The sequence below is a fragment of the Anopheles moucheti genome, chromosome 3 (assembly GCF_943734755.1).
Source record: "Anopheles moucheti chromosome 3, idAnoMoucSN_F20_07, whole genome shotgun sequence".
Classification (NCBI taxonomy): Eukaryota; Metazoa; Arthropoda; class Insecta; order Diptera; family Culicidae; genus Anopheles; species Anopheles moucheti.
This window is the reverse complement of record NC_069141.1, coordinates 36,907,044-36,934,924: the sequence shown is the minus strand read 5'-3', so window position 1 is coordinate 36,934,924 and position 27,881 is coordinate 36,907,044. Positions and strand designations below refer to the sequence as shown.

General features: G+C 44.9%; 5 protein-coding genes and 1 non-coding gene across 7 annotated transcripts; 4 read left to right on the top strand and 2 right to left on the bottom strand.

Annotated features, from left to right (window-relative positions):
* The first annotated feature begins 101 nt into the window (after positions 1–101).
* On the top strand, positions 102–3,936 carry LOC128305997 (ATP-dependent RNA helicase vasa). 2 transcript variants are annotated; one of them, XM_053043659.1, is made up of 4 exons: positions 102–209; positions 1,529–1,730; positions 1,813–1,948; positions 2,045–3,936. In XM_053043659.1, exons 2-4 carry the CDS (start codon positions 1,710–1,712, stop codon positions 3,697–3,699), a joined length of 1,812 nt encoding a protein of 603 aa, XP_052899619.1. In that variant the 5' UTR covers positions 102–209; positions 1,529–1,709; the 3' UTR covers positions 3,700–3,936. The 2 variants fall into 2 exon arrangements, with proteins under 2 accessions (XP_052899619.1, XP_052899620.1); XM_053043660.1 differs by lacking the exon at positions 102–209 and adding an exon at positions 694–895.
* A 2,275-nt stretch (positions 3,937–6,211) lies between these two features.
* On the top strand, positions 6,212–7,014 carry LOC128304945 (uncharacterized). Its single transcript, XM_053042196.1, has 2 exons — positions 6,212–6,259; positions 6,334–7,014. Exons 1-2 carry the CDS (start codon positions 6,212–6,214, stop codon positions 7,012–7,014), a joined length of 729 nt encoding a protein of 242 aa, XP_052898156.1.
* A 1,323-nt stretch (positions 7,015–8,337) lies between these two features.
* LOC128304834 (uncharacterized) lies at positions 8,338–9,140 on the bottom strand. Its single transcript, XM_053042073.1, has 2 exons — positions 9,093–9,140; positions 8,338–9,018 (listed from the first exon to the last, which is right to left on the bottom strand). Exons 1-2 carry the CDS (start codon positions 9,138–9,140, stop codon positions 8,338–8,340), a joined length of 729 nt encoding a protein of 242 aa, XP_052898033.1.
* Positions 9,141–12,877: 3,737 nt separating this feature from the next.
* Positions 12,878–13,687, top strand: LOC128305090 (uncharacterized). Its single transcript, XM_053042382.1, has 2 exons — positions 12,878–12,931; positions 12,998–13,687. The coding sequence occupies exons 1-2, from the start codon at positions 12,878–12,880 to the stop codon at positions 13,685–13,687; spliced, it is 744 nt and encodes a 247-aa protein (XP_052898342.1).
* Positions 13,688–15,637: 1,950 nt separating this feature from the next.
* Trnav-aac (transfer RNA valine (anticodon AAC)) lies at positions 15,638–15,710 on the bottom strand. Its single transcript has one exon. It is a non-coding gene; the product is annotated as a tRNA-Val (tRNA).
* A 451-nt stretch (positions 15,711–16,161) lies between these two features.
* On the top strand, positions 16,162–19,481 carry LOC128304216 (lysosomal alpha-mannosidase-like). Its single transcript, XM_053041378.1, has 5 exons — positions 16,162–16,290; positions 16,377–16,479; positions 16,566–17,173; positions 17,239–17,372; positions 17,441–19,481. The coding sequence occupies exons 1-5, from the start codon at positions 16,162–16,164 to the stop codon at positions 19,479–19,481; spliced, it is 3,015 nt and encodes a 1,004-aa protein (XP_052897338.1).
* Positions 19,482–27,881: the final 8,400 nt, after the last annotated feature.

The window sequence follows — 27,881 nt, the reverse complement described above, 5'->3', positions numbered from 1 at the left end:
TGTATACACCGATGCGTATGTGTTGCGGTCGGGAGTGGAGAGTTTGTAAGTGTAGGTTTTAGCATTCTGGAAAGGCTTGCAAGGACCCGTCATTCCTTCGTAGTACTCCGAGTGTGCTGGTTGTTCTGAATCGTAGTTGTCCGTTGGAAGCCTGGAGGTTTCTGCATAACCGAAGCCGTTCTCCTGCTACATTTAACCAACGTTTACTGGTAAGTACAATAAGTCGTGTGATGAAATATTGCCGAATTCCATAATTTGTCACGTTTTAGTAGTAATTTTACGGAATTTAGAATCATATCGCCTGACGTAGAATTGTGATATGGGATTTATAGTGATAGGAGAATATACTACAGTTACCAAAAAATTAATACTTGTATAGTAACTACAATTAACATGGGCTTGTTACCTTCAGTTCAGCTGAATTTTTAATATGTTACCCTATTGTTCCATAAAACGCGCCATTTTCACCTTTGTCTCGGCACGTTTCACCAACACAGCAGCAATGGTAAAACAAAAGAGTGCTGAGTATTGGCGGTGTGTGTTTTTGTGTGCTGTCAAAACCGCCTGACGCTGCCGGTACGCTGTTGCCTTTTCACGTGCTATTCGTAAACATTCCGTGGTACTCTCAGTGTGCATGTTGCGCTTTAGAAGAAGGCTTCCGTGTGTAAGGTTTAGGCTAACTTCTGGGAAACGACATAGCAATGGGTTTGTGTGTCTCCCTTGCACTCGAATCGTATGTGCCTCCAGCACGAACACAATAAAGCACAGGCTTGCGGTAGAATGATTTTTGCCTGGATAGACGTTATTTGAGGAAACGGACCATTAGTTCGATCTAGTGCAGCTCAGACTTCAGTGTGGTTTAGCGAGCAGCAGCTAAGAAGCGTGACTTTCACAGGTGAGACAAGCTACTTTTTATTAAAAACGAGAACTCTTTAAATGCGCTGTTTTAACTGCTGTTTTAACTTTCCAATGTGATAAAAGCATAACCGATTAAAGTAACCCAGTGTAAAAGGTGTAATTAACTTTTGGGCTCACATTGAAATAGACGCCATCGCTCTTTGAGTAGTGCAGTTAGCAACCGAATGGAAATGAAATTTTGCCCAAGCCGCCTTCGTGTGCACCGGGTCCAGAGTCGAGGCATGAAAATGCGTTTCCTCATGCACGTTCCGGGACAGCGGATTGGGCATCGTTGTCGTTCATCCGCAAATAATTGATGCGAAAAGCGCGCGTCTCCCGCACGGGGTGGCCTGCTAGTTAGCAAATGGCATTTACCCAAACTCACACACACGCGCGTTACTATCGCGCCGTGTAAAGGCTACTTCGTCGTATGATCATCGCCAGAAAGAAAGTAGGATTATTTCAGAAATTTTCTTTGATATAAGCTGTGTGCCGCATCTTTTATGAACCCTTTTCGGAATTGACCGCGTATCGAGTGATGGTAGTAGTGTGATTTTCTTTCCATCTGCGATTGTCCGTAGCAATAATACGTCCATTTTCTTTCTCTCCCACGTGTGTTCAATCACTTCAGCCCTGTACCTGGTGTGGTCGCCATTACTTATCGAAAGAGAGTCGCCGTTAGTCGCCACTACTTCGCTTGCGGACGGTGAAGCGTGATCTTTTTTTGAGAATAGTTTTGCTTTGTGTTTTCCTTAACCAAGCGGCTACGCTTTTCCCGTTGACTAAAGATCGTAAACAACTCCGAAGGGAAAATGAGTGAAGACTGGGAAGAGGTAAAGAAACGTTCGCTACTAGTGATTGCATTTGATATTTTGGCTGCCTCTAACATGCTTTCGTGTCTCTATATTGTTTCAGTGCGACGAGGGACGAAGCTTCGACCAGCCAGACTTCAATGAAGTGAGCGAAAGCAACGGCAACGGGTTCGGTGATACCGACAACGGTTTTGCCGAACGGATTACTGACTACGATACGAACAACGGTTTCAATGACGGTTCGTGTACATGTTTGGGTTTTGACAAACATTTATCGAACATCAGCTTAATGTTTCTTTGTCATTTATATGGTGTATATGTTGAATTCATTTTAGATAACAACGGATTCAACGATAATAACGATGGCGATGGAGGTTACGGTGGATATTCTGGTGGGCGTGGGGGCCGTGGAGGTCGGGGCGGCGGTCGTGGTCGCGGCCGTGGCCGTGGAGGACGCGATGGTGGTGGGGGTTTTGGAGGCGAAAGGAACGGCAACTACCGCGATCGCAACGGCGACAGTCGGCCACCGTATTCCGGCAATAACGATCCCAGCATGGACGAAGTCAAGTCGGACAAACCGAGAAGCCTGTACATTCCACCGCTACCGACCGAAGACGAATCATTGATCTTTGGATCGGGTATTAGCTCGGGTATAAATTTTGAAAAGTTCGACGACATCGAGGTGCGTGTGTCGGGTGAGAATCCACCAAACCCGGTGGATAACTTTGAAAACTCTGGACTGCGCGAGGAGGTCATGACAAATGTGCGCAAGTCAAAGTACACGAAACCGACGCCCATCCAGCGTTATGCCATCCCGATTATCCTGAACGGGCGCGATCTAATGGCATGCGCACAGACTGGCTCGGGCAAGACAGCGGCATTTATGTTGCCCATGATCCACAATTTGTTGGATATGGAAGACGGGCTGGAGTTGCGCACGCGGAATCCATACATCGTTATAGTGGCACCGACTCGCGAGCTGGCAATTCAAATCCACGATGAGGGGCGTAAATTTGCGCACGGAACCAAGCTGAAGGTGTGCGTATCGTACGGTGGTACCGCAGTACATCACCAGTTGCAACTAATGCGTGGCGGCTGCCACATTTTGGTGGGAACGCCCGGTCGATTGCTGGACTTTATCGATCGTGGATATCTGACGTTGGAGAACGTCAAATTCATTGTCCTAGACGAAGCGGATCGGATGCTGGACATGGGCTTTTTGCCCTCGATCGAGAAAGTGATGGGGCACGAAACAATGCCCAGTAAGGAAAATCGCCAAACTCTGATGTTTTCAGCCACGTTTCCTTCGGAAATTCAGGAATTGGCGGGCAAATTTCTTAACAACTACATCTGCGTGTTCGTCGGCATCGTGGGTGGCGCTTGTTCCGATGTGGAGCAAAACATCCATCTGGTGGAAAAATTCAAGAAGCGCAAGAAGCTGGAAGAGATTTTGAACGAGGGCAATCCAAAGGGAACGCTCGTGTTTGTGGAGACAAAGCGGAATGCAGACTATCTGGCTTCCCTCATGTCCGAAACTCAGTTCCCGACCACCTCCATCCATGGGGATCGGTTGCAGCGTGAGCGCGAAATGGCGCTGGATGATTTCAAATTCGGACGGATGGATGTGTTGATTGCGACGTCGGTAGCGGCCCGTGGGCTGGACATTAAGAATGTGTCGCACGTGATTAACTACGATTTGCCCAAGAGCATTGACGATTATGTACATCGCATCGGACGAACTGGGCGCGTCGGAAATAAGGGGCGTGCAACCAGCTTCTACGACCCGGAGGCAGACCGGGCCATGGCGAGCGATCTGGTGAAGATCCTGACTCAGGCCGGACAATCAGTGCCCGATTTCCTGAAGGATGCTGGCGGTGCTAGCACATACATGGGATCATCTCAGTTCGGCGGCAAGGATATCCGTGACTCGCACGGATCTCGTGTAGATGCCCAGCCGGCCGCACTGGAGCCTGAAGAAGCCTGGGACTAAAGAGATGACCGCAAAAGTGTATCTCTATAATTTTTCTTGTTTATTTTTTGGCTTACTCACTTCCTTCTGAAACTTCCGAAGACAAGTTTCTGTGAAAAACAGAGTTAAACTCTATATTATCTCGTATCGCGAAGTGCATTATGATTGTTCTACATCAATGACATTATGTAAAAAACACACAAAGCATGATGCAGAGCGCGGGACTGTTCGTTTAATAAATGAAAAACTCCTTTGGGAAAATAATTAAAGTCGTTATCATCCATTCACAGCGCGATAATTGTGTAATCTGAAATTGACAAACGATGGATTACTGAAATGATCTTACTCCAGTGATGTGTATTACTTAATATACACAATGGTATCGTTGTTTATGTCCGATTGTATTGAATATTTGCTTTCGTTGATGGTTGGTGGGCAACTGAAACTATGCAGTGCCTATTGTATACTGATTCTATGATAAAACAAGATTTGTCATCTCTCAATAATTAGGTACATTAAGTTCTAAGCACAAGTATAGCAGAGCAAGTGAATACAATGGACATTTTACTTAATTGTTTATTTGATCTTTCCTCCAGACTAAACAAATCCAAGCTGTATATTTTGAAGCTTCAAAAAGTAGTCAAAGGATTATGAGTGAGTGTCGGAGGTTTCATTCGAAGGAACGAAGATATTGGATGGAAATATGATGATCGATAGAATAGAATTTCGATAGAGTGAGAAAAGAAATTAAAAGTATAGATTGCCTAAGGATATGCACCAACGAAGAAGGATGAATACTGGGAAATTAGCACAACGTATAACAGTAACTACAAGATATTAGGGATGATTGTATATTTAGAGAGATTGTGCGCCTCTTCAGCCACTTTCATCTCCTCAATATTACAGATGGATACAGATTACAGATACATATTCCTTGATACACGGTGAAAAAAGTATCACCGTGGATTTAATGTGCTCAGTACTAAATCAGTAAGTAAGTCGAAAAACTGTGTTTGTAGGTTTAAAAGGACAAGCCGGTGAAAAATATCTACGAATCGTTGATATGATACCGTTGTAATAGAATTAACTCAATAACAAAACAATAGCGCTAAATGTGCGTTCATTGATATTTATTATCATTACGTACAGCTCAAGTTTAATTGATGCAAATAGAATCGACCTGGGAAGAAGCATCCCGCAACGATTGCAGCATTAGAGTTCGTGCGTTCGTCAGGCACTCCTGGAATGCTGACTTCAAAGCCACCGATAGCTCACTAGTAGTGCCTTCTACGGCGATTGGATTGTTAAGCTTCTCCTGGATTCTTGACTGAATCGTGAGTGGATCGACGAAGATGTTCACATCCCGGAAGCTGCTCAGCAAGCTGGCCTTGGCGTACTGCTGGCGCGAGGAAGTGTCCTGCTCCGGATACAACCGCGCAAACATTTCATCGTCTATTTTCGCCACACAGTTCCTGTACGACAAGCCCGCCAGCTTCATCAAGAGGTCCGTCCCGCCAACTACCAGTTGCGCACATTTGGTATCGGCGATCGGAGTCAACCTGGCCTGAATGTTGACTTCTTCATCGATCGTTTGCTGCACGTACGGTTCCTGAGCAAGGATAAGCTCCGACTGGAGTGAAACGAACAGCTCCGAACCTCCGGCAATTAGTTTCCGTTGCTGCTTTCCATTGGCTGACGTCTTCAGCAACTGGAACGCCTTCAAGGCATCTTGGCGAGTGCCTTCAATGGTGTCCAGTGTGACAATTGCACACACCAGTAACACCGCCGACGCGTACGAAAGTGAAACCATTATAGAGCGAAGGATAAACGATGGGTTTGTCACTGCACCAAACAACACTACTGTTCTTGGTAGATCGTTGATGTTACCTTCTTATAGGAGCTGGTGCCTTATCGGTGTATTGAGCATGATTAGCTTGATAACAGATAAATCGGCTAATACAGGAAACTGTCATCGTTCCACAAATTGTGAGCTCAGTAGACTGGACGAGGTGTGAGGATGGAATTACTTTGCTCTGGTTCTCTCCCGGATGCAACGTGATAAGAAATTCCGGAGATATCAGGTCCGGATGAATCCAGGATGTTAGTTATGTGTTGTAGTACAAGACTCTTTCTACTAACGCTGATATGTATTAAGCATGTTTGATAAAAGCGTGATAAATTTATTTATAGCTTAAGTAAGAAATGAAGTAAAATTTATTTTAAGCTCTTTGATTGCCTCAATGCTTGCGTTGTGTCAAGTAACAGGTACCGTTACATCGAGCTCTCTAATTGGTGTTCGTTATTTTCCTTACCGGATACGGATTGCTGAATTCGAGCCATATATTTTACGACTTTCGATGATAACGGATTATCATTCTCAGTAGTGTTCCTCGATTGGCACGGTATAAAACACTGTTCAATGGAAGCTATGGTACCAGAACGCGTCCTACAGCGACCAGAAGGGCTTCGAAAGTTTTTTGGAAAATCATCTAGCTTGAAATCGTGACCGAGTGTCGTAAAGTTCCTGGAAACAATGAAGCATTTCATCGCGGTGGCTCTTTTGTGTCTCGGAGTGGCCAAGGTACGTTTGACATTTTCGCTTTGGATGGCATGGATGGGTGGATGGAAACTCAAATTTCTTGAACTTCGTTGCAGCTCTCCGAGGCCGGTCGTCCCGTTTCAACGGAAGTCGTTCAAAAGCTGAAGGACATCGAGCCAGTGTACAAACAGCTGCAGGATACAGTGATCAACGAGGTTGCTGGAGCTAAATTAGCTACCGCTACTAGGACCGATGCGTTCTACAAAGCGGTCATTGCCGATAAGGAGATATCTCTGGCCACATCGGTGCAGCTTGAGGATGATTTGGTCTACCAGCTGAATGGACAAGGACCTTCGGCCGACACGAGCTGTCTGCAATTTATCCGTACTCTCGTAGACAGTAACATGAACGTTGCTGGTGTTGGCTACTCGAACTGCGTCAATGCGGTGGAAGCGGGAGTGAACGAGGAGCTGGACAAGGTCTATAAGCTGCTGCAGGTTGATGAATCGGAGCTGTTCGATATCAGCCTGCTGGATGTGTTCCAGGGCGAGAACATCATCATGGATCCATCGAAGATCATCAAAAAATTGGACGACAAGAGATCCGAGATTGACGGAATTTCGCTGAACTTTGTCTCCACTATCAACGCAGCCGTCAATGCGTATGCTTCCCGTCTGGGCGATCTGCAAAATTCGTACAAAACCTGTCTGCTCAACAATGAATCCCTTCTGAAGCTTACTTTCGAGAGCAGCAAGAACCAACTTGTTCAAATTTGTTTGGGAACGATTATCCAATGAGCAGAAATTTAAACAAATCGCTGCCAGGAAGACCATAGGACATGAACTAAAGTAAATACAATTGTAAATCAAGATCACGAGATCTGTGTTCTTCTTATCTCAGAGGAAATAACATTCTGGTAAATCAAAGTTTTGTTGTATTTAAGTATTCGCTTAAATTAATAAAATATTGACCCTTCTAAAACGTTAAGAATTTATTGGGGGTTTCTTTATAAATTGTAAAATAGCTTGGTGTAAATATACTTCATTCACTCTTCATAATCCAATCTATTGTTCCTCAGTATTCTGCTTTCCATAATGTTTGTTTTGTAAACCTACGATGTTTATTTTAGTTTCAATTACGGACTTATCCGTGATTCTGCGCGACTGTGTATTGTGCGCGATTGTGTAGATAAATCCGACGAAGACAGAATGCTTGCTTGCTCTGACCATGATAAGGCCAGCCTAAGGAGCAGAGCATCATTTAACGATGACGATCTTGAGACAGTAGAAAAATTCAGCTACCACGGCGCATTGCTATGAGGAACTATGGGCTCCACAAAATTCTTACGATTTAAAAGATACGACATGCAGCATATATCATCATTTCTGGCAATGAGTTTTGGGCGATATGGGCGATGGTAACAAACGCTCTAGTCATTTTGGATCTGCGGGGACTACGAACTACCTTTGGCGGAATTTGTGATCAGAGTATGAGGAGAAAGAGAATGAATTACGAACTAGCGAGCTTAGTAAGCCTAGATCAAGGCAAGTAATAACGAAGATTGATTATCTTCCTGCTAATGCCAGTCATATTTCAAATAGTCACATAGTGATCCATTAAAGCTAGTATTCGTTATAGTAGTCTTCTGAATATCAAATTGGTCAATGACTTTCGGTTCACAACTATGCCCAGATATTTATTTATTTCATTCAAAAACCGTCATATTGGTTGAAGTAAATAAAAATCTGTACATAGTTGTGACCCGAAAGTTGTTGCACAGATTCTTATACAGCACAGATTTCTAGCCTTAAAAATTGAGACTATGAGCCCTATTATATCCAACATTACACTCTTTTTAGAAACTTTGTCTGCCACCAAAATATACATTATCGTTATTTAAATTTACCATCAACACTCAAACAATCAAAATTTCAACACTTGGTTTAAGCGACGTGGTGATGTAAACTTGGAGGAGGTATGCAAATCTTGTATCTCCAGGAAAAAATAGGGTTTTTATCATGATATTTTTGTATTGCATTTGTTTTATTGCATCTAGTGTTTGTTGGTTTACTTTGCATTTATAATTGATTTTATCGACAAAGTGTTGCAAGAATTTCTGCTCATTGGATAATCGTTCCCAAACAAATTTGAACAAGTTGGTTCTTGCTGCTCTCGAAAGTAAGCTTCAGAAGGGATTCATTGTTGAGCAGACAGGTTTTATACGAATTTTGCAGATCGCCCAGACGGGAAGCATACGCATTGACGGCTGCGTTGATAGTGGAGACAAAGTTCAGCGAAATTCCGTCAATCTCGGATCTCTTGTCGTCCAATTTTTTGATGATCTTCGATGGATCCATGATGATGTTCTCGCCCTGGAACACATCCAGCAGGCTGATATCGAACAGCTCCGATTCATCAACCTGCAGCAGCTTATAGACCTTGTCCAGCTCCTCGTTCACTCCCGCTTCCACCGCATTGACGCAGTTCGAGTAGCCAACACCAGCAACGTTCATGTTACTGTCTACGAGAGTACGGATAAATTGCAGACAGCTCGTGTCGGCCGAAGGTCCTTGTCCATTCAGCTGGTAGACCAAATCATCCTCAAGCTGCACCGATGTGGCCAGAGATATCTCCTTATCGGCAATGACCGCTTTGTAGAACGCATCGGTCCTAGTAGCGGTAGCTAATTTAGCTCCAGCAACCTCGTTGATCACTGTATCCTGCAGCTGTTTGTACACTGGCTCGATGTCCTTCAGCTTTTGAACGACTTCCGTTGAAACGGGACGACCGGCCTCGGAGAGCTGCAACGAAGTTCAAGAAATTTGAGTTTCCATCCACCCATCCATGCCATCCAAAGCGAAAATGTCAAACGTACCTTGGCCACTCCGAGACACAAAAGAGCCACCGCGATGAAATGCTTCATTGTTTCCAGGAACTTTACGACACTCGGTCACGATTTCAAGCTAGATGATTTTCCAAAAAACTTTCGAAGCCCTTCTGGTCGCTGTAGGACGCGTTCTGGTACCATAGCTTCCATTGAACAGTGTTTTATACCGTGCCAATCGAGGAACACTACTGAGAATGATAATCCGTTATCATCGAAAGTCGTAAAATATATGGCTCGAATTCAGCAATCCGTATCCGGTAAGGAAAATAACGAACACCAATTAGAGAGCTCGATGTAACGGTACCTGTTACTTGACACAACGCAAGCATTGAGGCAATCAAAGAGCTTAAAATAAATTTTACTTCATTTCTTACTTAAGCTATAAATAAATTTATCACGCTTTTATCAAACATGCTTAATACATATCAGCGTTAGTAGAAAGAGTCTTGTACTACAACACATAACTAACATCCTGGATTCATCCGGACCTGATATCTCCGGAATTTCTTATCACGTTGCATCCGGGAGAGAACCAGAGCAAAGTAATTCCATCCTCTTACGTCGTCCAGTCTCCTGAGATTACACTTTGTGGAACGATGACAGTTTCCTGTATTAGTCGATTTATCTGTTATCAAGCTAATCATGCTCAATACACCGATAAGGCACCAGCTCCTATAAGAAGGTAACATCAACGATCTACCAAGAACAGTAGTGTTGCTTGGTGCAGTGACAAACCCATCGCTTATCCTTCGCTCTATAATGGTTTCACTTTCGTACGCGTCGGCGGTGTTACTGGTGTGTGCAATTGTCACACTGGACACCATTGAAGGCACTCGCCAAGATGCCTTGAAGGCGTTCCAGTTGCTGAAGACGTCAGCCAATGGAAAGCAGCAACGGAAACTAATTGCCGGAGGTTCGGAGCTGTTCGTTTCACTCCAGTCGGAGCTTATCCTTGCTCAGGAACCGTACGTGCAGCAAACGATCGATGAAGAAGTCAACATTCAGGCCAGGTTGACTCCGATCGCCGATACCAAATGTGCGCAACTGGTAGTTGGCGGGACGGACCTCTTGATGAAGCTGGCGGGCTTGTCGTACAGGAACTGTGTGGCGAAAATAGACGATGAAATGTTTGCGCGGTTGTATCCGGAGCAGGACACTTCCTCGCGCCAGCAGTACGCCAAGGCCAGCTTGCTGAGCAGCTTCCGGGATGTGAACATCTTCGTCGATCCACTCACGATTCAGTCAAGAATCCAGGAGAAGCTTAACAATCCAATCGCCGTAGAAGGCACTACTAGTGAGCTATCGGTGGCTTTGAAGTCAGCATTCCAGGAGTGCCTGACGAACGCACGAACTCTAATGCTGCAATCGTTGCGGGATGCTTCTTCCCAGGTCGATTCTATTTGCATCAATTAAACTAGAGCTGTTACGAGTATCGGATATTTGACAATAAAAGCATTTTCGTCTAAATAATATTGTTTTACAGTAGTATTTTTTATTCAACAAAATTGTTTTTTAGTGTATGAATGATTGAAAAGCTTATGTATTGGGTATCGGCAATTAATGTTATAACCAATTTTTTATTATTATTTTAATTATTTTTCGAATCTTACTATGCCTTATGGATCGGTGTTTTAAATGTGTTACTGAAACATTTCGGCGATAAACTCGCCATGTTTTTTTTTGTGAAAATACGTAACTAAATCCCAAATCTGGTTAGGAAATCAACTGACTCTTTAAAGTAGACATGGAAGAGATGTTTAAATAAGAAATAGGGCATGATTGAAATAGAGAAGAGAAACGAATACCCTCGAATAACAAGATCGCGCCAACGTGAACATTCATATGAACATTGCAATAGTCTGCTTTTGATGAAGCAAGCAGGCCTGGTGTTTTTTTATGAAAGTAATAAAATCAAGAGCTAAACGAGAAATCTGGGAAAGAACTCATTGGGCTTCTAGAATGGTAACTGCGCTGTAAAGGACGAATCTGATTTTATAATTCGTTCCCACGATTGGAACACACTTGACATATGGAAACACTTCATAATCAACATGCTCGGTATGTATCAAGATCTGCTAGTTCCAACCAAGCACTAAGGTCAACTAAAATTCAGAATTAATGATCTAGCGCTTAGGCTCTCTTGAAAGGATTCAAGAACGTATTATTGCATGATACACCCGACAGTCTCCGAAGTAATCTTTGAAACAGACACTGCAACTGATTCTTGTTGTCTAGCGCTGTCTTTGTATTGTGGCTAACAAAGGATTCGACAACGGTTATTGATGTTGTTGATGAACCGAAGTGTGGTTTGCTGACAAATACATTCCAATCGAGGCTACCAGACAAAAATTGCACAACGTGTTGAATTTAGGGCACCGATCTCATTGCATTTCTTCAAACCGATCTTGACTCTTTTCCCGTTGGTATCATTGATCTACCGTTGGGGTACAAAGCAAATGTTTTGTTATTTCTTTTTCTCGTCCTAACTATCTGGAATCCTAGCCATCTGGTATTAATAATATGTAGCAAATAATCCGGACTCCTCATGACAGCTAACGTCCTTCTTCAGCAAGCGCTTTGCCTGTGCTGCTTAGATTTCGTAAAGATGGAATGTATAAGTGATCGCTAATGATCAAAATCGCTGCTGCAATTGAAGGTTCTTGAGGAAATGATCCTGAAGAATGATTTTATTTTCAGTGCACAAAGTGCCGGCTGATGATTTACTGAGTAATCTAAAGAAAAGCAAAATGATTCTTAATTATTTATTATTCTCACTCACTTCTCACATTATTGTTGAAATTGACTAGTTCTGCTGTAAATACTTGAATTAGTTAAAATTATTAGCAATTGGCAATTCTTTTCTTGAAGGAAATTTGCCTTCCATTTTGCTCAATTACCGTCAGCTGATAAATTAGGCAAGTTCCTTTTCCTTATCATTAACAAAGTGAGCTTTTGTGGTCAGAGATTAAATTCCTTATTGACCAATACAGTTGATCCGAAATGCGAATTGTGCACTGGTCAATCCATCATGAATTCTTACGTCGTTTGTCATTTGGCCGTAATTAATAGACCTGCTGTCACGATGGCAACATTATTATCGCTATCAGCTTAAGACGAAAGCTTTAAACGATAAGATTATCTCTCTTTGTAGGTGGGATAATGGCAAATAAAATCAATCGACGGATTGGCAAAAAGACGCTATAAAAAGGGAATAAAGATACAGACAGGAAGACAGGAGATATCCGTGTACGCTACGTGTGTGATACTATAACAACTATGACTAGGTGTGCCGGAAATGTGTCTGATTTTTTTTAGTAAACAGTGATTAGAAATGGATGATTGAACAAAGATTCTATGAATTTTCACATCGTATATTGTTATTGGCTAGGCGCGATTGCTTTGCCACGCCGTGTACGGTGTAATTTACTTTATGAGTTCTTCTCCTTTTTTGCTTAATACGGTAAGTTCCGGTAACGCTTCCTGTACCGCCACACCAATAAAATGCATTGACGCAAAATCGGCCATTTAGGATCACTGTGTGAGAGACTCGTTTCAAATGTAACGACTTTTCAATCATGCCACTATCATGTATCATAATTGTATCACCATCTTTTGATGGTCGCTGGATTCATCGATAAGATTTATTGCTGCTATAAGATTTACAATACGGATCTTGGGCAAAGTATAAAATCAATACGTGTTTGGAAGCGGTAGAACAATCTTGTTATCACCTCACCAAGGTGTATTTCTACCTTACATTATTGCCGATAGCAATGAAGTCTTTAGCGTTGGTTGCACTGTTCGGGATGTGTTATTGTTTCAATAACGTACGAAAAATGTAAGGTATTGTACGGTGTGATGCAGTATTAACGAACTCTGTTTGTCCCTTGCAGATGCTTACAGTCGAAGCAGGACGCTTGGCTTCGATGGCAATAGTCGAACGCCTGAAGGAGATTGAACCGAAGCATGCAGAAATTAAGTATCGTATCATCAACTTCGTGTACTCGGCAAAGTATAACCTGGTGGAAAAATCGGACGATTTTTACAAGCAAGTTTTCAATGCCAAGCAAGGTTCCCTCGATACGTCGATAGCTCTAGAGGATGAAATACTCTATCAACTGGATCATCAGTCGGAAACGGTAGATCGTAGTTGTCTTCGATTTCTTAAAACAATTGTGGAAAACAACATGAACGTGGCGGGCGTAGGATACACGAATTGCATTAACGACGTGGAGCAGAGCATTGATAAGGAGCTCAAGAATGCCCAAAAACTGCTGGAGGTAGATGAGTCCGAAATTTTCTACCAGAGTCTTTTGGATGTTTTCAAAGGAGAGAACATTATAGCCGGACCTGATGCGATTCTGGCAAAACTGCAAAACAAGGCGGCTGAGATTGATGCATTTGCCAGCGACTATATGTCGGGAATATTTACGATTGTGGAACAGTTCGCTTCCAAGTTGTGGAATTTACGAAATGGCTATCAAACGTGCTTGGCTGCTAACGAATCTATATTGAAAGTTACTTACGATGCATCAGTTAGTCAGCTGACGAACATTTGTTTAGGTTCGATTGTTAAAAAATGAGTTTCTCAAGAATACAAGGCAAGGCATTAAAAGAGCATTAAACAAGTCGTCAATGGATAATTTATTCGCAAGTATTATAATCAAAATAAAATAATTTTTGTAAGAGCATTGAAGATATTGGTATTCTACAATAAGACAACAAGACAAAACATTGATGATATCTCACTGATTTAAAATATATTGTACATTATTACAAGTGTATTTATGATACAAACAGATCGATTCTGTAGAAACAAAAGGAATAAAATCAGGATGCTCAATTTGTGTTTGAAATAATCTGGCGATGCATTTTCATTTTCGAAATTCTGTTCATTTCCGTTAAACTTGCGTTGAATTTCGTTGTATGCAAGAAATCTTTCACATTCGCTTGTAAGCAAGGGTTTAAAATTGAAACCGGAACACGTGTAGGAAAATTAACAACTCTAATCGATTCTGCTGTTTCTTGATTGGGTTTAATTTATTAATTATATTATAGGACGATCTCCTGATCTTGCTTGCGCTTTAGCGTTCTGCGTGTATTGTGCCTAATGTATCTTTTGAGACGAGTCACCCATATGATACATTAATGGGGAGGTATTCAGAATTTGACTCTTACAAGATTTATGAATCCACAGAACAGAGGCAGACCAAACCCGTTTGAGGCATTGATGGTTGAGGGAATTGGCAGTTTTGGCACAGTTTTGGCAATCGATTGGGTGAGTTGTGGGAGAGTGGGTGTTAGGTGGTAATTTAGTTATTTGTCTCATAAATCTTTGAGGGATAGAGATTCCTAAACATTCAATGAGTTCCCAGATTCATTTAGATTCATAAATCTGAATCTGAATCAGATTCACCCAACATTAGTTTTACGATTCAGGCGTAATCTAAAAAGTTGGTTATCCAGATGTATACTAAAATTAGGTTCAGTAAACCATTTTATAAAACATGTGACCTGTTTGGTCACCTTACTGACACACATGCATTTCTATGCTTTTGTATTTAAATGATTTTGGTTGGAGTGAATGGGTCAATAGTAGTTAAAATTACCTTTCTGTTTTATAATCACTACCCCTCGGCTGAAAACACGAAAACCTATTGACGCTTGTAAACAAATTAAACGATGAACATCATTCATCAAATTTACATATAAATCAAAATAAGTTTTAAGTTAGTTCCGGTATAGTTCCCAATGAAATCTGATCGCTCTACCATACCACCACTGCAATAAACGAATGATGTTTTCTTGTGTGTCCATTTAAAGGTGAAGGGATCAAGAAATCGACCTACCGACCGACTGTCTGATCAAGCGCCTCGTAAGTAGATCGAAACGAAAGAAGAGAAACGAAAAAAAGGTAGACATAGTTTTCACTTTCATCAAACTCAGCTCGGCGTACCGACATCACCTTTACCTTCACCGCCGTGACGAGATCCGCCTGTGCCGGTTCCGACAATCGAATGTCAGGGTCCGGCGTAAACGGACGCCGCATTATTTCCTCGCAGCACTCGGGGCAATAATTGTCTGCGTCACGTTTTATGCTCCTTCTCGCCCATGCGACCGTTGGCCGGCCCATGCTGTCTTTCGCAGCAGCCGCACCGTGTGCAATGCGAGTGCTCGGTGCAGCTTTATGTTTACTTTCCCCTCATGGGAGCCCTTTTTTACGTGCGTTCCTTTTGCGGGAGAGACAGCATTTGTGTAAGCAAACCGTGCGGTCAAGTTTGAACAGAACAGGTAAACTGTGTCAGCTGGGAAGAGAGAATGTGAGGCAAAGGTGTAAAACGAAATGCCCGATGAACATTAAATAGATACTTTAAATAAATCATAAAGACTTCCAGAAGAAAATCGGACTTATAAATAATGTAAACCCATTGATGCCCTTAGGTAAAAGCATTAGCACTTGTGCGAGAAAGTGGCATAAAACTGTAGAATGGACACAAAAGACGAGATTTGAAAGATAAAAGAGGCTACAATTCTGTTTCCGCCCGGGATCGAACCGGGGGCCTTCCGCGTGTTAGGCGGATGTGATAACCACTACACCACGGAAACATCTAATCAAATGAGTGTTATTTTTAAAGTTCCATTATCATCCTTTATCTGTGGTGCTAAAACGAAGTGAGTTTGTGCATTGTTTGTAATTAGCAACATAACGCTCTTATCTTTTTCTTTTGTTTATTAGGAACACGCATGTCTTCTTCATGTGTATGATTCGTATAATATTAGCGCTTCCTTTATTTTGAGGCGAACCTAAACGAGCATCTATCAGTCTTCCTCTGATAGACGGCTGTCAGACGATTATTCTTTCTATCGTTTATTCTACGCGTTCCCGATGCATGATAAGCAGTATAGCCACAGCACTTCATAAACCTGGCCACCTTGTCGAGAGCCGTTGAATACCAAACTATCATCATTCTCGCAAACCATTTATCAGTCAACTGTGAACCACCGCATAGGTACAATATTGAAAACAAGCGTGTGCGGCTTACATTACCATTGCGCGATGAAAAACAGGAATAATATTTTCCTGCTGCTGCTAGTGCCGCAATGTTTTCTCTTGGACATTGGGGCAAATCCAACCTGTTCCAAGCAATCCTTCATGTCGAAGCATGCGGCCCAGTGTGGTTATGAGGTGAGAATAAAAAAAAAATGCGAAAGTGGGTGCGATCGTGTGATCGATGTAGTGATGGTTCCCATTTGCTTGACATTTTGCGATAGGGTTGTCCGATCGTGAAGGAAAACATGCTGAACGTACACCTGGTCGCTCATACGCACGATGATGTAGGATGGCTTAAAACCGTCGATCAATACTACTATGGGAGTGAGTTTTCTCGATAGATGGAAGGCTAAGCAGAGCATTTGTAAGGTTTGTGTGTTTCTTTTTCTTATATTACATGTACGCACTAGGTCGAAGTAGCATCCAGAAGGCGGGCGTGCAGTATATTCTCGATTCGGTGATACAAGAGCTACTGAAGGACTCGACGCGTAGGTTTATATTTGTAGAATCTGCATTCATGCAAAAATGGTACATGGAGCAGAACGAGGAGATGCGCGATATCGTAAAACATCTTGTAGATGAAGGGCGCCTGGAGTTCATCGGCGGTGCCTGGAGCATGAACGATGAGGCCTCGGTCCACTATCAGAGCGTTATCGATCAGTTCACCTGGGGGTTACGATTTTTGAACGACACTTTTGGGGAGTGCGGACGACCCAGGGCAGGCTGGCAGATTGATCCATTCGGGCACTCGCGCGAACAGGGATCGCTGTTCGTTCAGATGGGCTATGATGGATTGTTCCAGGGCCGGTTAGATTTCCAAGACAAAAGCAACCGTATCGCTAAGCAAACGATGGAGATGATGTGGAAGACGAGCGACAGCCTGGAGAGCAGTGTATTGTTTACTAGCGGGCTGTATTACATATATGCGCCACCGCCAGGTTTTTGTTTTGACGTGTTGTGTAATGACGATCCAATCATAGATGGGCCTTACTCGAAAGATAACAATGTTAAAGAGAAAGTAAGCGAGCGTTCAAAGAAGAGGAGCCTTTTAATGATGGAATTAAAATTTATTTGTTGTACCAGGTGGATCTATTTTTGGACACCGTCCACAACATGTCCAAAACGTTCCTGACGAACAATATTATTCTTACGATGGGTGAAGATTTCCATTATCAGGATGCAAATATGTGGTTTAAAAATTTGGACAAACTTATCAGGTAGAAAAATCCTAATTCTTGTAGGTATTTGAAATGGCATTAATAATATCGATCCTCTTTTTATAAAGGTACACAAATGCGCGGCAAGCGGAAGGATCGCTCGTGAATGTATTTTATTCTACACCTTCCTGTTACTTGAAGGCAGTTAATGACGCACATGTTGAATGGCCAACAAAGTCGGATGATTTCTTCCCTTACGCTTCCGACCCTACTGCCTTCTGGACGGGATACTTCACATCCAGACCTACCCAGAAGCGTTACGAACGAGAAGGAAACCATTTCCTGCAGGTTTGCAAACAACTTTCGGCCATTGCACCAAGGAAGGAAACCTTCTACGAAGATCACCTCACTACCTTGCGCGATGTGATGGGAGTGATGCAGCATCATGACGCGATCACCGGTACGGAGAAGCAACATGTAGCAGACGACTATGCACGCATGCTGTACGAGGGCTTCGAGGCATGCAGTGTCAATACTCGGTCGGTTCTGAACCAACTGGCTGGAGAACGAGACAACTTCAACTTCGAGTTTGGATACTGCAAACAGGCGAACATCAGTGCTTGCGCAATGACCGAGAACTCGGATAACAATTTGGTGTTGTTGTACAATCCTCTAGGACACAGTTCGAATGACTTTGTGCGCCTACCGGTGAAGGAAGGTAGCTATCTGGTTCACAATGATCGAGGACAGACGGTTCCATCTACCCTGATCCCGATTCCAAGCTCAGTGATAGATCTTCCGTTCCGAGAAAGCGTGGCCACTCACGAACTGGTGTTCCAGGGTGAACAAGTTGCTCCAATGGGTTACAAGTCGTACTACGTCTCGAGAGGGGATTCTAGGGGATCGTCGTCCTCTGCAGAAATACGTCAAGAGGATAATGTGAGCATCGGCAATGAACATCTGACGGTACGCTTCGACGAGAACGGATTCCTGAGCTCGATCACGGTCCATGGAGAAACGCATGCTCTGAAGCAACATTTCCTGTACTACGACGGAGCTTTGGGAAACAACGAGGAGTTCCGCAACCGATCTTCCGGAGCGTACATCTTCCGTCCAAACGGAACTGAGAAGACTGTAACCGACGTCGTTGAGATGCAGGTGGTGAAGAGCGACATTGTGCAGGAAGTACATCAAGTATTTAACGAGTTTATCAGTCAGGTGATCAGAGTGTATGCGGGCCAAGAGCATGTGGAGTTGGAATGGCTAGTGGGGCCAATACCGATCGACGATGGTATTGGCAAGGAAATAATCTCTCGCTTTGAAACGGACATTAAGAGTAATGGTGCGTTCTTTACGGATTCGAATGGGCGAGAAATGCTTCGTCGTGTGCGAAACTACCGTGAAACATGGGAACTAGATTTGGCAGAGCCAATTCCTGGTAACTACTATCCAGTGACAACCAAAATAGTCATTGAAGATGAGCAATCTCGGTTGGCTGTGTTGAACGATCGCGCGCAGGGAGGATCTAGTCTGGTAGACGGTCAACTGGAATTGATGGTCCATCGCCGACTGCTTCGAGATGATCGTTTCGGAGTAGGAGAAGCTCTGAACGAAACACAATTTAACACGGGACTAATTGCTCGAGGCAAGCACTGGCTAATGTTTGGTTCTTCATCACAAATCAACACTACTCCAACCCAATCCGCAAAGGAACGATTCCTACAGAACAAAGTCCATCTACCGGCGTGGGTATTTGTTGCCCCGTCAAATGAATTTAGCTACGACCAGTATATTAACCAATTTGTGACTAATTTTTCGTTCATTTCTAAACCTTTGCCGCCAAACATTCATCTTCTTACAATGGAACCGTGGATAGAGGACACAGTTTTGATAAGATTTGAACATTTGTTCGCTAAAGATGAAGATCCACAGTACTCACTGCCAGTCCAGATAGATTTTCAGGATATGTTCACCCGCGTAAACGTTGTCAGTGTTCGGGAAACTACACTGGCGGGTAACCAGTGGAAGAAAGATTCAAAGCGTATGGATTACGGACTAGGACCAAAGCAACAGGTTAGCGTCCCTCCGAACGTTTTCGATAATCAATTCCTCGTTGAACTGAAACCTATGGAGATCAGAACTTTCGTAGTTCGTTTTGAGAAAAAATAAAAAGAATTGTTAAGTAACATTTTCTCCATAAATGTACAGTTGAAAAGTGTGAATAAAACTATTGTCCTTATTCTGTAATACATTCAGATATTACCAGTTTTTCGAGTGAAATTACCAGTTTTTCAAGCTCCTGATACCAGGAGAGCATCCAACGCAAGAGGATGCTTTTTCCGGGTCAATCGAGACAGAAAACTCGCCAAGGTTTACCAGTTTTTCAAGCTCATGATACCAGGAGAGCATCCAACGCAGGAGGATGCTTTTTTCGGGTCAATCGAAACAGAAAACTCGCCAAAATTTACCAGTTTTTCAAGCTCCTGATACCAGGAGAGCATCCAACGCAGGAGGATGCTTTTTCCGGGTCAATCGAGACAGAAAACTCGCCAAAATTTACCAGTTTTTCAAGCTCCTGATACCAGGAGAGTATCCAACGCAGGAGGATGCTTTTTCCGTGTTTTTCTAGGCAGCAAACTTGCCAAAAATGACCAATTTGTCAAGCTCTGATACCAGCAGAACATCCAACGCAGGAGGATGCTTTTTCCGTGTCAATCGAGGCAGAAAACTCGCCAAAAACTACCAGTTTTTCAAGCTCCTGATACCAGGAGAGCATCCAACGCAGGAGGATGCCTTTTCCGGGTCAATCGAGACAGAAAACTCGCCAAAAACTACCAGTTTTTCAAGCTCCTGATACCAGGAAAGCATTCAACGCAGGAGGATGCTTTTTCCGGGTCAAGCGAGACAGAAAACTCGCCAAAATTTACCAGCTTTTTAAGCTCCTGATACCAGGAGAGCATCCAACGCAGGAGGATGCTTTTTCCGGGTCAATCGAGACAGAAAACTCGCCAAACTTACCAGATTTTCAAGCTCCTGATACCAGGAGAGCATCCAACGCAGGAGGATGCTTTTTCCGGGTCAATCGAGACAGAAAACTCGCCAAAATTTACCAGTTTTTCAAGCTCCTGATACCAGGAAAGCATCCAACACGGGCGAATGCTTTTTCCGGGTCAATCGGGACAGAAAACTCGCCAAAAACTACCAGTTTTCCAAGCTCCTGATACCAGGAAAGCATTCAACGCAGGAGGATGCTTTTTCCGGGTCAAGCGAGACAGAAAACTCGCCAAAATTTACCAGTTTTTCAAGCTCCTGATACCAGGAAAGCATTCAACGCAGGAGGATGCTTTTTCCAGGTCAATCGAGACAGAATGCTTGCCAAAAACTACCAGTTTTCAAGCTCCTGATACCAGGAGAGCATCCAACGCAGGAGGATGCTTTTTCCGTGTCAATCGAGACAGAAAACTCGCAAAAAATTACCAGTTTTTTAAGCTCCTGATACCAGGAGAGCATCCAACGCAGGAGGATGCTTTTTCCGGGTCAATCGAGACAGAAAACTCGCCAAAAATTACCAGGTTTTCAAGCTCTGATACCAGGAGAGCATCCAACGCAGGAGGATGCTTTTTCTCGGTCAATCGAGACAGAAAGCTCGCAAAAATTACCAGTTTTTCAAGCTTCTGATACCAGGAGAGCATCCAACGCAGGAGGATGCTTTTTCCGGGTCAATCGAGACAGAAAACTCGCCAAAAATTACCAGGTTTTCAAGCTCCTGATACCAGGAGAGCATCCAACGCAGGAGGATGCTTTTTCCGTGTCAAACGAGACAGAAAACTCGCCAAATTTACCAGCTTTTCAAGCTCCTGATACCAGGAGAGCATCCAACGCAGGAGGATGCTTTTTCCGTGTCTATCGAGACAGAAAACTCGCCAAAAACTACCAGTTTTCAAGCTCCTGATACCAGGAAAGCATTCAACGCAGGAGGATGCTTTTTCCGGGTCAAGCGAGACAGAAAACTCGCCAAAAATTACCAGTTTTTTAAGCTCCTGATACCAGGAGAGCATCCAACGCAGGAGGATGCTTTTTCCGGGTCAATCGAGACAGAAAACTCGCCAAAATTTACCAGGTTTTCAAGCTCCTGATACCAGGAGAGCATCCAACGCAGGAGGATGCTTTTTCCGTGTCAATCGAGACAGAAAACTCGCAAAAAACTACCAGTTTTTCAAGCTCCTGATACCAGTAGAGCATCCAACGCAGGAGGATGCTTTTTCCGTGTCCATCGAGACAGAAAACTCGCCAAAGTTTACCAGTTTTTCAAGCTTCTGATACCAGGAGAGCATCCAACGCAGTAGGATGCTTTTTGCGGGTCAATCGAGACAGAAAACTCGCCAAAAACTACCAGTTTTTCAAGCTCCTGGTACCAGTAGAGCTTCGATATACTTTTAGAAATAAGATTTTTTTGTGCAGTTTAGGGCGTGGTTATGTTTCTTTCTTTGCCTTCTTTTTAAATATGTTTTTGTTATTAAAGCTTACATAATTTAGACGTTTTCTATACTCAATGATAAGAGAAAACATCCAAGATATTACCTGTCTGTAGGGGTTATGAGGTATAGGGAGAAGAGAAGAGGGAGAGAGAAACGAATATATACATCAGCGGAATAGGAGAAAAGACATGAAGACAAAATAAATGATTCAGTTGAGTTAGAACTGTCAGCTAGAATAGATGTATTCCGATTGTGTTGCGTTTTAGTGTGATCCGAAAAGTGTATTTCCTCCTCAAGTCACTACACTGTCGTGTACAAAACAGTATTGTTGGGTACATACGCAGCCAGGCACTCATGTGCGCTCTCTACGAGAAGTCTCTCGCTGGATGAGAAGCACGAGTGGCCCTTGAAGCACAAGGAGCAACTAGGACGATCGGGATCGTGGCCTCGATCCCACCACAAACATTGGTCCACCGTGTCATAAGCGTCGCAGGATGGAGCAAACCGACGCAAATTGTGTGGACTTCCTCGGGGACGCTGACCCGCGCCGATTATCTCAGAATCGTGCCAACCTCCCAGGCGTTCCCGTGCAAAATCTCGGGCATCGAGAAGGAGCGTCAGTTTTACCACCGACGCACATCCAGCCACCATCGCAAATTACTTCGACGCCATCGCTGCTCAACGCGTCTCCGGCCATGATTAGCAGCGCGGACAGTGCCACAATGCTACAAATGATGAATTTGCTTCAACAGCAAATGGCGCAACAGCAGCAAATACTCAACGAGTTGCTACATTCGCGCATTCAAAACCAAAGCGCAACACCCGCCACTTTCCAGCCTGAACAAATTATTGATTCTCTGTCTCATCATATTTCAGAGTTTCAATACCACAAAGAGGCTGGTATAACCTTCAAAAATTGGTTTTCACGATATCTCGACCTGTTCCAGAAGGACGCTGCTAGGATTGACGACGCCGCCAAAGTGCGATTGTTGCTTCGGAAGCTGGGACCATCCGAGCACGATCGCTATTTGAGTTTTATCATGCCGAGTCGACCGTCTGATTTTTCACTGGAGCAGACGGTGGAAAAGCTAACATGCCTGTCCGACACCCAGGAATCCCTGCTGAGCAACCGGTTCAAGTGTTTGCAAATCGTGAAAAAGCGGACAGAGGATCACCTGAGTTATGCATGCCGGATCAACAAGGCGAGTGTCGAGTTCGAACTCGGCAAGCTGAACGAGGAAGAGTTTAAGTGCTTGCTGTACGTGTGTGGTTTGAAGGACGAAATCGACGCAGACATCAGGACGCGGCTGCTAGCCCGCATCGAGGACAAGGTCTGTGCAACCTTGCAACAGCTATCGTCAGAATGCCATCGCCTGATCAATTTGAAAAGAGATAGTGCATTGATCGAGGCACCAGCACCAGAGCGTGTGCTTACAGTAAACGCTAAGGCACATCGCGTACAACGACAGTTCCAGCCCAAACGTGAAGCTCCGAAAAGTCCGTGTTGGTCATGCGGAGAGCTTCACTGGAGCCGCGATTGCCCGTATCGAACGCATCGATGCAACACCTGTTTCAAAACAGGCCACAAAAAGGGCTTTTGCAAACGCATGAAGTCGCATAAGCCAGGCAAACATGTCTGGAAGGACATGCAAGGAACGCACTTGAAAATGGTGACAGTCAACGTCCGGAGCGTTCAACAACTTCGCAGATTTGTTTCATTAACGATGGATGGTACACCAATTCGCCTGCAGTTGGACACAGCTTTTGATATTACCGTTATCGATTATAAAACTTGGAAACTCATCGGAAGTCCGCGATTAATGTCACCATCCGTGATCGCCAGGACCGCATCAGGTGCTAACCTGTTCTTGGAAGGAGAGTTCCTTTGTAAAGTCACAGTGAATGGACAAACAAAAGAAGCTGTGATACGCGTCTCCAGATCCCAATTACTTTTTCTAGGTTCCGATCTCATCGACTCGTTTGCACATTGGTCGGTTCCAATGGATAATTTCTGCTGCCACGTTACGGGTACTTTTACCACGCCAAAGCAATGGCAAGAACGTTTCCCAAGAGTGTTTCAAAGTGTAGGCCTCTGCAGAAAGGCCGGTGTTACCAGCGGCGGATCAAATGGTAGGCGGAGTAGGCGGTCGCCTAGGGCCTCGCCGTGTTGGGGGCCCCAAACAACTTGTGTCGATTTTGCGATTTTTGGAAATTTAGCAGCAGAGTTAATTTATAGCATAAAATCTAATTAAAATGGTAGAAAATTGGTTATCCTTGGTTAGATAATTTTTTTTATTTGATTAGCTATATCGGCCCGGTTACACGGCTACGCAAGAGAAGTATGCAGTGTATTCAAACTCCTTCTTCTTTATCGGCACGACAGCTTTAGGATGTTTAAGCCTACCATTTCTATTTTTTTACTTTATTTACCCGTAGGATAGTCAGTGCAGCGTACGGAGGTTTGGTGGCCCAAATGAAATTTTTCCGTGGTCCTATCTTGTACAGACCGACTGCGCTACCAATACACCATCTGGCCGCCTCGTGAACCCTTATATGCCCTTTTACTTCAACCTATTCATGTATTCTATTTCTTGAACGGGATTTTTTCATCTGTTCGTAAATGATCCTACCGTTAGAAGCTAGAATAGAAACCATGCTTGTTTTCACTTACGCAATATTCGCAAGCTATTGCCATTGCGATACTCGTGGTGTGGTATTGTTTTCTCTCCCCGATTGAACCGTGAAAATGTCCAGCCTGCGTGTTTCGAAACAGTATTGTGGTGGATATTGTGTTTAGTATTTCGATTGTCACAATTTCTCCAAGTTTGCAAGCCGGTAATGATGTTATAACCGACACAATCTGTCAGTGTACTACGAAATAGCTAGCATTGATAGCATGAAACGGAAAGCATCCTTCATCTCGCTCAAACTTCCCGTCGGTTGGTACGAAATTCCATACAAAACCAGCTGTTTTCCGATTTTCGATACCATGAAAGCACCCACGGAAGAGGTACAGCAATTTTGGTCGAAAACCGCCGAAAGGTATGCAATATTTAAACACTAACTTTCCCGTTGGTCGAGTAGCATTCTGCAGAAATTTTGCTCAAAAACCGCCGAAAGGTATGCAATGTTTAAACACTAACTCCCGTTGGTCGTGAAAAATTTCTTCGAAAACTACCAGTTTTCGAATGTATAGTACCAGGAGAGCATCCACGGAAGAGGTAGCTCCTGGAACTGCGCCGTAAGGTATGCAATGTTTATACACTAACTTTGAAACCAACTTTCCGCCGTAAGGTATGCAATGTTTATACACTATCTTTGCAACCAATCTTCCGCCATAAGGTATGCAATGTTTATACACTAACTTTGCATACAAACCAGCTGTTTTCAGATTTCCGATACCAGGAGCGCATGTTATTCAAGAGGTAACATCTTCCATCCCCCTCCCCCCTTCCCCCGCCAAGATGGCGGACAAGATGGCTACCAAGATGGCGGACAAGATGGCGGACAAGATGGCGGACAAGATGGCGGACAAGATGGCGGACAAGATGGCGGACAAGATGGCGGCCAAGATGGCGGTCAAGATGGTGGACAATATGGCGGACAAGATGGGGAACAAGATGGCGGCCAAGATGGCGGACAAGATGGCGGCCAAGATGGCGGACAAGATGGTGGCCAAGATGGCGGACAAGATGGCGGACAAGATGGCGGCCAAGATGGCGGCCAAGATGGCGGACAAGATGGCGTACAAGATGGCGGACAAGATGGCGAACAAGATGGCGGACAAGATGGCGGACAAGATGGCGGACAAGATGGCGGACAAGATGGCGGCCAAGATGGCGGACAAGATGGCGGACAAGATGGCGGCCACAAGATGGCGGATAAGATGGCGGACAAGATGGCGGCTAAGATGGCGGACAAGATGGCATCCAAGATGGCGGACAAGATGGCGGACAAGATGGCGGACAAGATGGCGGACAAGATGGCGGACAAGATGGCGGACAAGATGGCGGACAAGATGGCGGCCAAGATGGCGGTCAAGATGGTGGACAATATGGCGGACAAGATGGGGAACAAGATGGCGGCCAAGATGGCGGACAAGATGGCGGCCAAGATGGTGGCCAAGATGGCGGACAAGATGGTGGCCAAGATGGCGGACAAGATGGCGGACAAGATAGCGGCCAAGATGGCAAACAAGATGGCGGATAAGAAGGCGGCCAAGATGGCGGACAAGATGGCGGACAAGATGGCGGACAAGATGGCGGACAAGATGGCGGCCAAGATGGCAAACAAGATGGCGGACAAGATGGCGGCCAAGATGGCGGACAAGATGGCGGACAAAATGGCAAACAAGATGGCGGCCAAGATGGCGGACACAAGATGGCGGCCAAGATGGCGGACAAGATGGCAGACAAGATGGCGGACAAAATGGCGGCCAAGATGGTGGCCAAGATGGCGGCCAAGATGGCAAACAAGATGGCGGACAAGATGGCGGCCAAGATGGCGGACAAGATGGCGGACAAAATGGCGGCCAAAAAGGCGGACAAGATGGCGGCCAAAAAGGCGGAGAAGATGGCGGCCAAGATGGCGGCCAAGATGGTGGACAAGATGGCGGCCAAGATGGCGGACACAAGTTGCCGGCCAAGATGGCGGACAAGATGGCGGCAAAGATGGTGGACAAGATGGCGGACAAGATGGCGGACACAAGATGGCGGATAAGATGGCGGCCAAGATGGCGGACAAGATGGCGGCCAAGATGGCGGACAAGATGGCGGACAGGATGGCGGCCAAGATGGCGGACAAGATGGCGGACAAGATGGCGGACAAGATGGCGGACCAGATGGCGGACAAAATGGCGGCCAAGATGGCGGTCAAGATGGTGGACAATATGGCGGACAAGATGGGGAACAAGATGGCGGCCAAGATGGCGGACAAGATGGCGGCCAAGATGGCGGACAAGATGGTGGCCAAGATGGCGGACAAGATGGCGGACAAGATAGCGGCCAAGATGGCAAACAAGATGGCGGATAAGAAGGCGGCCAAGATGGCGGACAAGATGGCGGACATGATGGCGGACAAGATGGCGGACAAGATGGCAGACAAGATGGCGGACAAGATGGCGGCCAAGATGGCGGACAAGATGGCGGACAAGATGGCGGCCACAAGATGGCGGATAAGATGGCGGACAAGATGGCGGCTAAGATGGCGGACAAGATGGCATCCAAGATGGCGGACAAGATGGCGGACAAGATGGCGGACAAGATGGCGGACAAGATGGCGGACAAGATGGCGGCCAAGATGGCAAACAAGATGGCGGCCAAGATGGCGGACACAAGATGGCGGCCAAGATGGCGGACAAGATGGCAGACAAGATGGCGGACAAAATGGCGGCCAAGATGGTGGCCAAGATGGCGGCCAAGATGGCAAACAAGATGGCGGACAAGATGGCGGCCAAGATGGCGGACAAGATGGCGGACAAAATGGCGGCCAAAAAGGCGGACAAGATGGCGGCCAAAAAGGCGGAGAAGATGGCGGCCAAGATGGCGGCCAAGATGGTGGACAAGATGGCGGCCAAGATGGCGGACACAAGTTGCCGGCCAAGATGGCGGACAAGATGGCGGCAAAGATGGTGGACAAGATGGCGGACAAGATGGCGGACACAAGATGGCGGATAAGATGGCGGCCAAGATGGCGGACAAGATGGCGGCCAAGATGGCGGACAAGATGGCGGACAGGATGGCGGCCAAGATGGCGGACAAGATGGCGGACAAGATGGCGGACAAGATGGCGGACCAGATGGCGGACAAAATGGCGGCCAAGATGGCGGTCAAGATGGTGGACAATATGGCGGACAAGATGGGGAACAAGATGGCGGCCAAGATGGCGGACAAGATGGCGGCCAAGATGGCGGACAAGATGGTGGCCAAGATGGCGGACAAGATGGCGGACAAGATAGCGGCCAAGATGGCAAACAAGATGGCGGACAAGATGGCGGCCAAGATGGCGGACAAGATGGCGGACATGATGGCGGACAAGATGGCAGACAAGATGGCGGACAAGATGGCGGACAAGATGGCGACCATAAAGGCGG

Excerpts from the sequence above, each read along its gene's own strand:
- LOC128305090 (XM_053042382.1), top strand. The coding sequence starts at position 12,878 with ATGAAGTCTTTAGCGTTGGTTGCACTGTTCGGGATGTGTTATTGTTTC. Across the intron at positions 12,932-12,997 it reads TGTGTTATTGTTTCAATAAC|ATGCTTACAGTCGAAGCAGG; the intron begins GTACGAAAAATG and ends TGTCCCTTGCAG.
- LOC128305997 (XM_053043659.1), top strand. The coding sequence starts at position 1,710 with ATGAGTGAAGACTGGGAAGAG. Across the intron at positions 1,731-1,812 it reads TGAGTGAAGACTGGGAAGAG|TGCGACGAGGGACGAAGCTT; the intron begins GTAAAGAAACGT and ends ATATTGTTTCAG. Across the intron at positions 1,949-2,044 it reads GAACAACGGTTTCAATGACG|ATAACAACGGATTCAACGAT; the intron begins GTTCGTGTACAT and ends AATTCATTTTAG.
- LOC128304945 (XM_053042196.1), top strand. The coding sequence starts at position 6,212 with ATGAAGCATTTCATCGCGGTGGCTCTTTTGTGTCTCGGAGTGGCCAAG. Across the intron at positions 6,260-6,333 it reads TGTGTCTCGGAGTGGCCAAG|CTCTCCGAGGCCGGTCGTCC; the intron begins GTACGTTTGACA and ends ACTTCGTTGCAG.
- LOC128304834 (XM_053042073.1), bottom strand. The coding sequence starts at position 9,140 with ATGAAGCATTTCATCGCGGTGGCTCTTTTGTGTCTCGGAGTGGCCAAG. Across the intron at positions 9,019-9,092 it reads TGTGTCTCGGAGTGGCCAAG|CTCTCCGAGGCCGGTCGTCC; the intron begins GTACGTTTGACA and ends ACTTCGTTGCAG.
- LOC128304216 (XM_053041378.1), top strand. The coding sequence starts at position 16,162 with ATGAAAAACAGGAATAATATTTTCCTGCTGCTGCTAGTGCCGCAATGT. Across the intron at positions 16,291-16,376 it reads CGGCCCAGTGTGGTTATGAG|GGTTGTCCGATCGTGAAGGA; the intron begins GTGAGAATAAAA and ends ATTTTGCGATAG. Across the intron at positions 17,373-17,440 it reads AATTTGGACAAACTTATCAG|GTACACAAATGCGCGGCAAG; the intron begins GTAGAAAAATCC and ends CTTTTTATAAAG.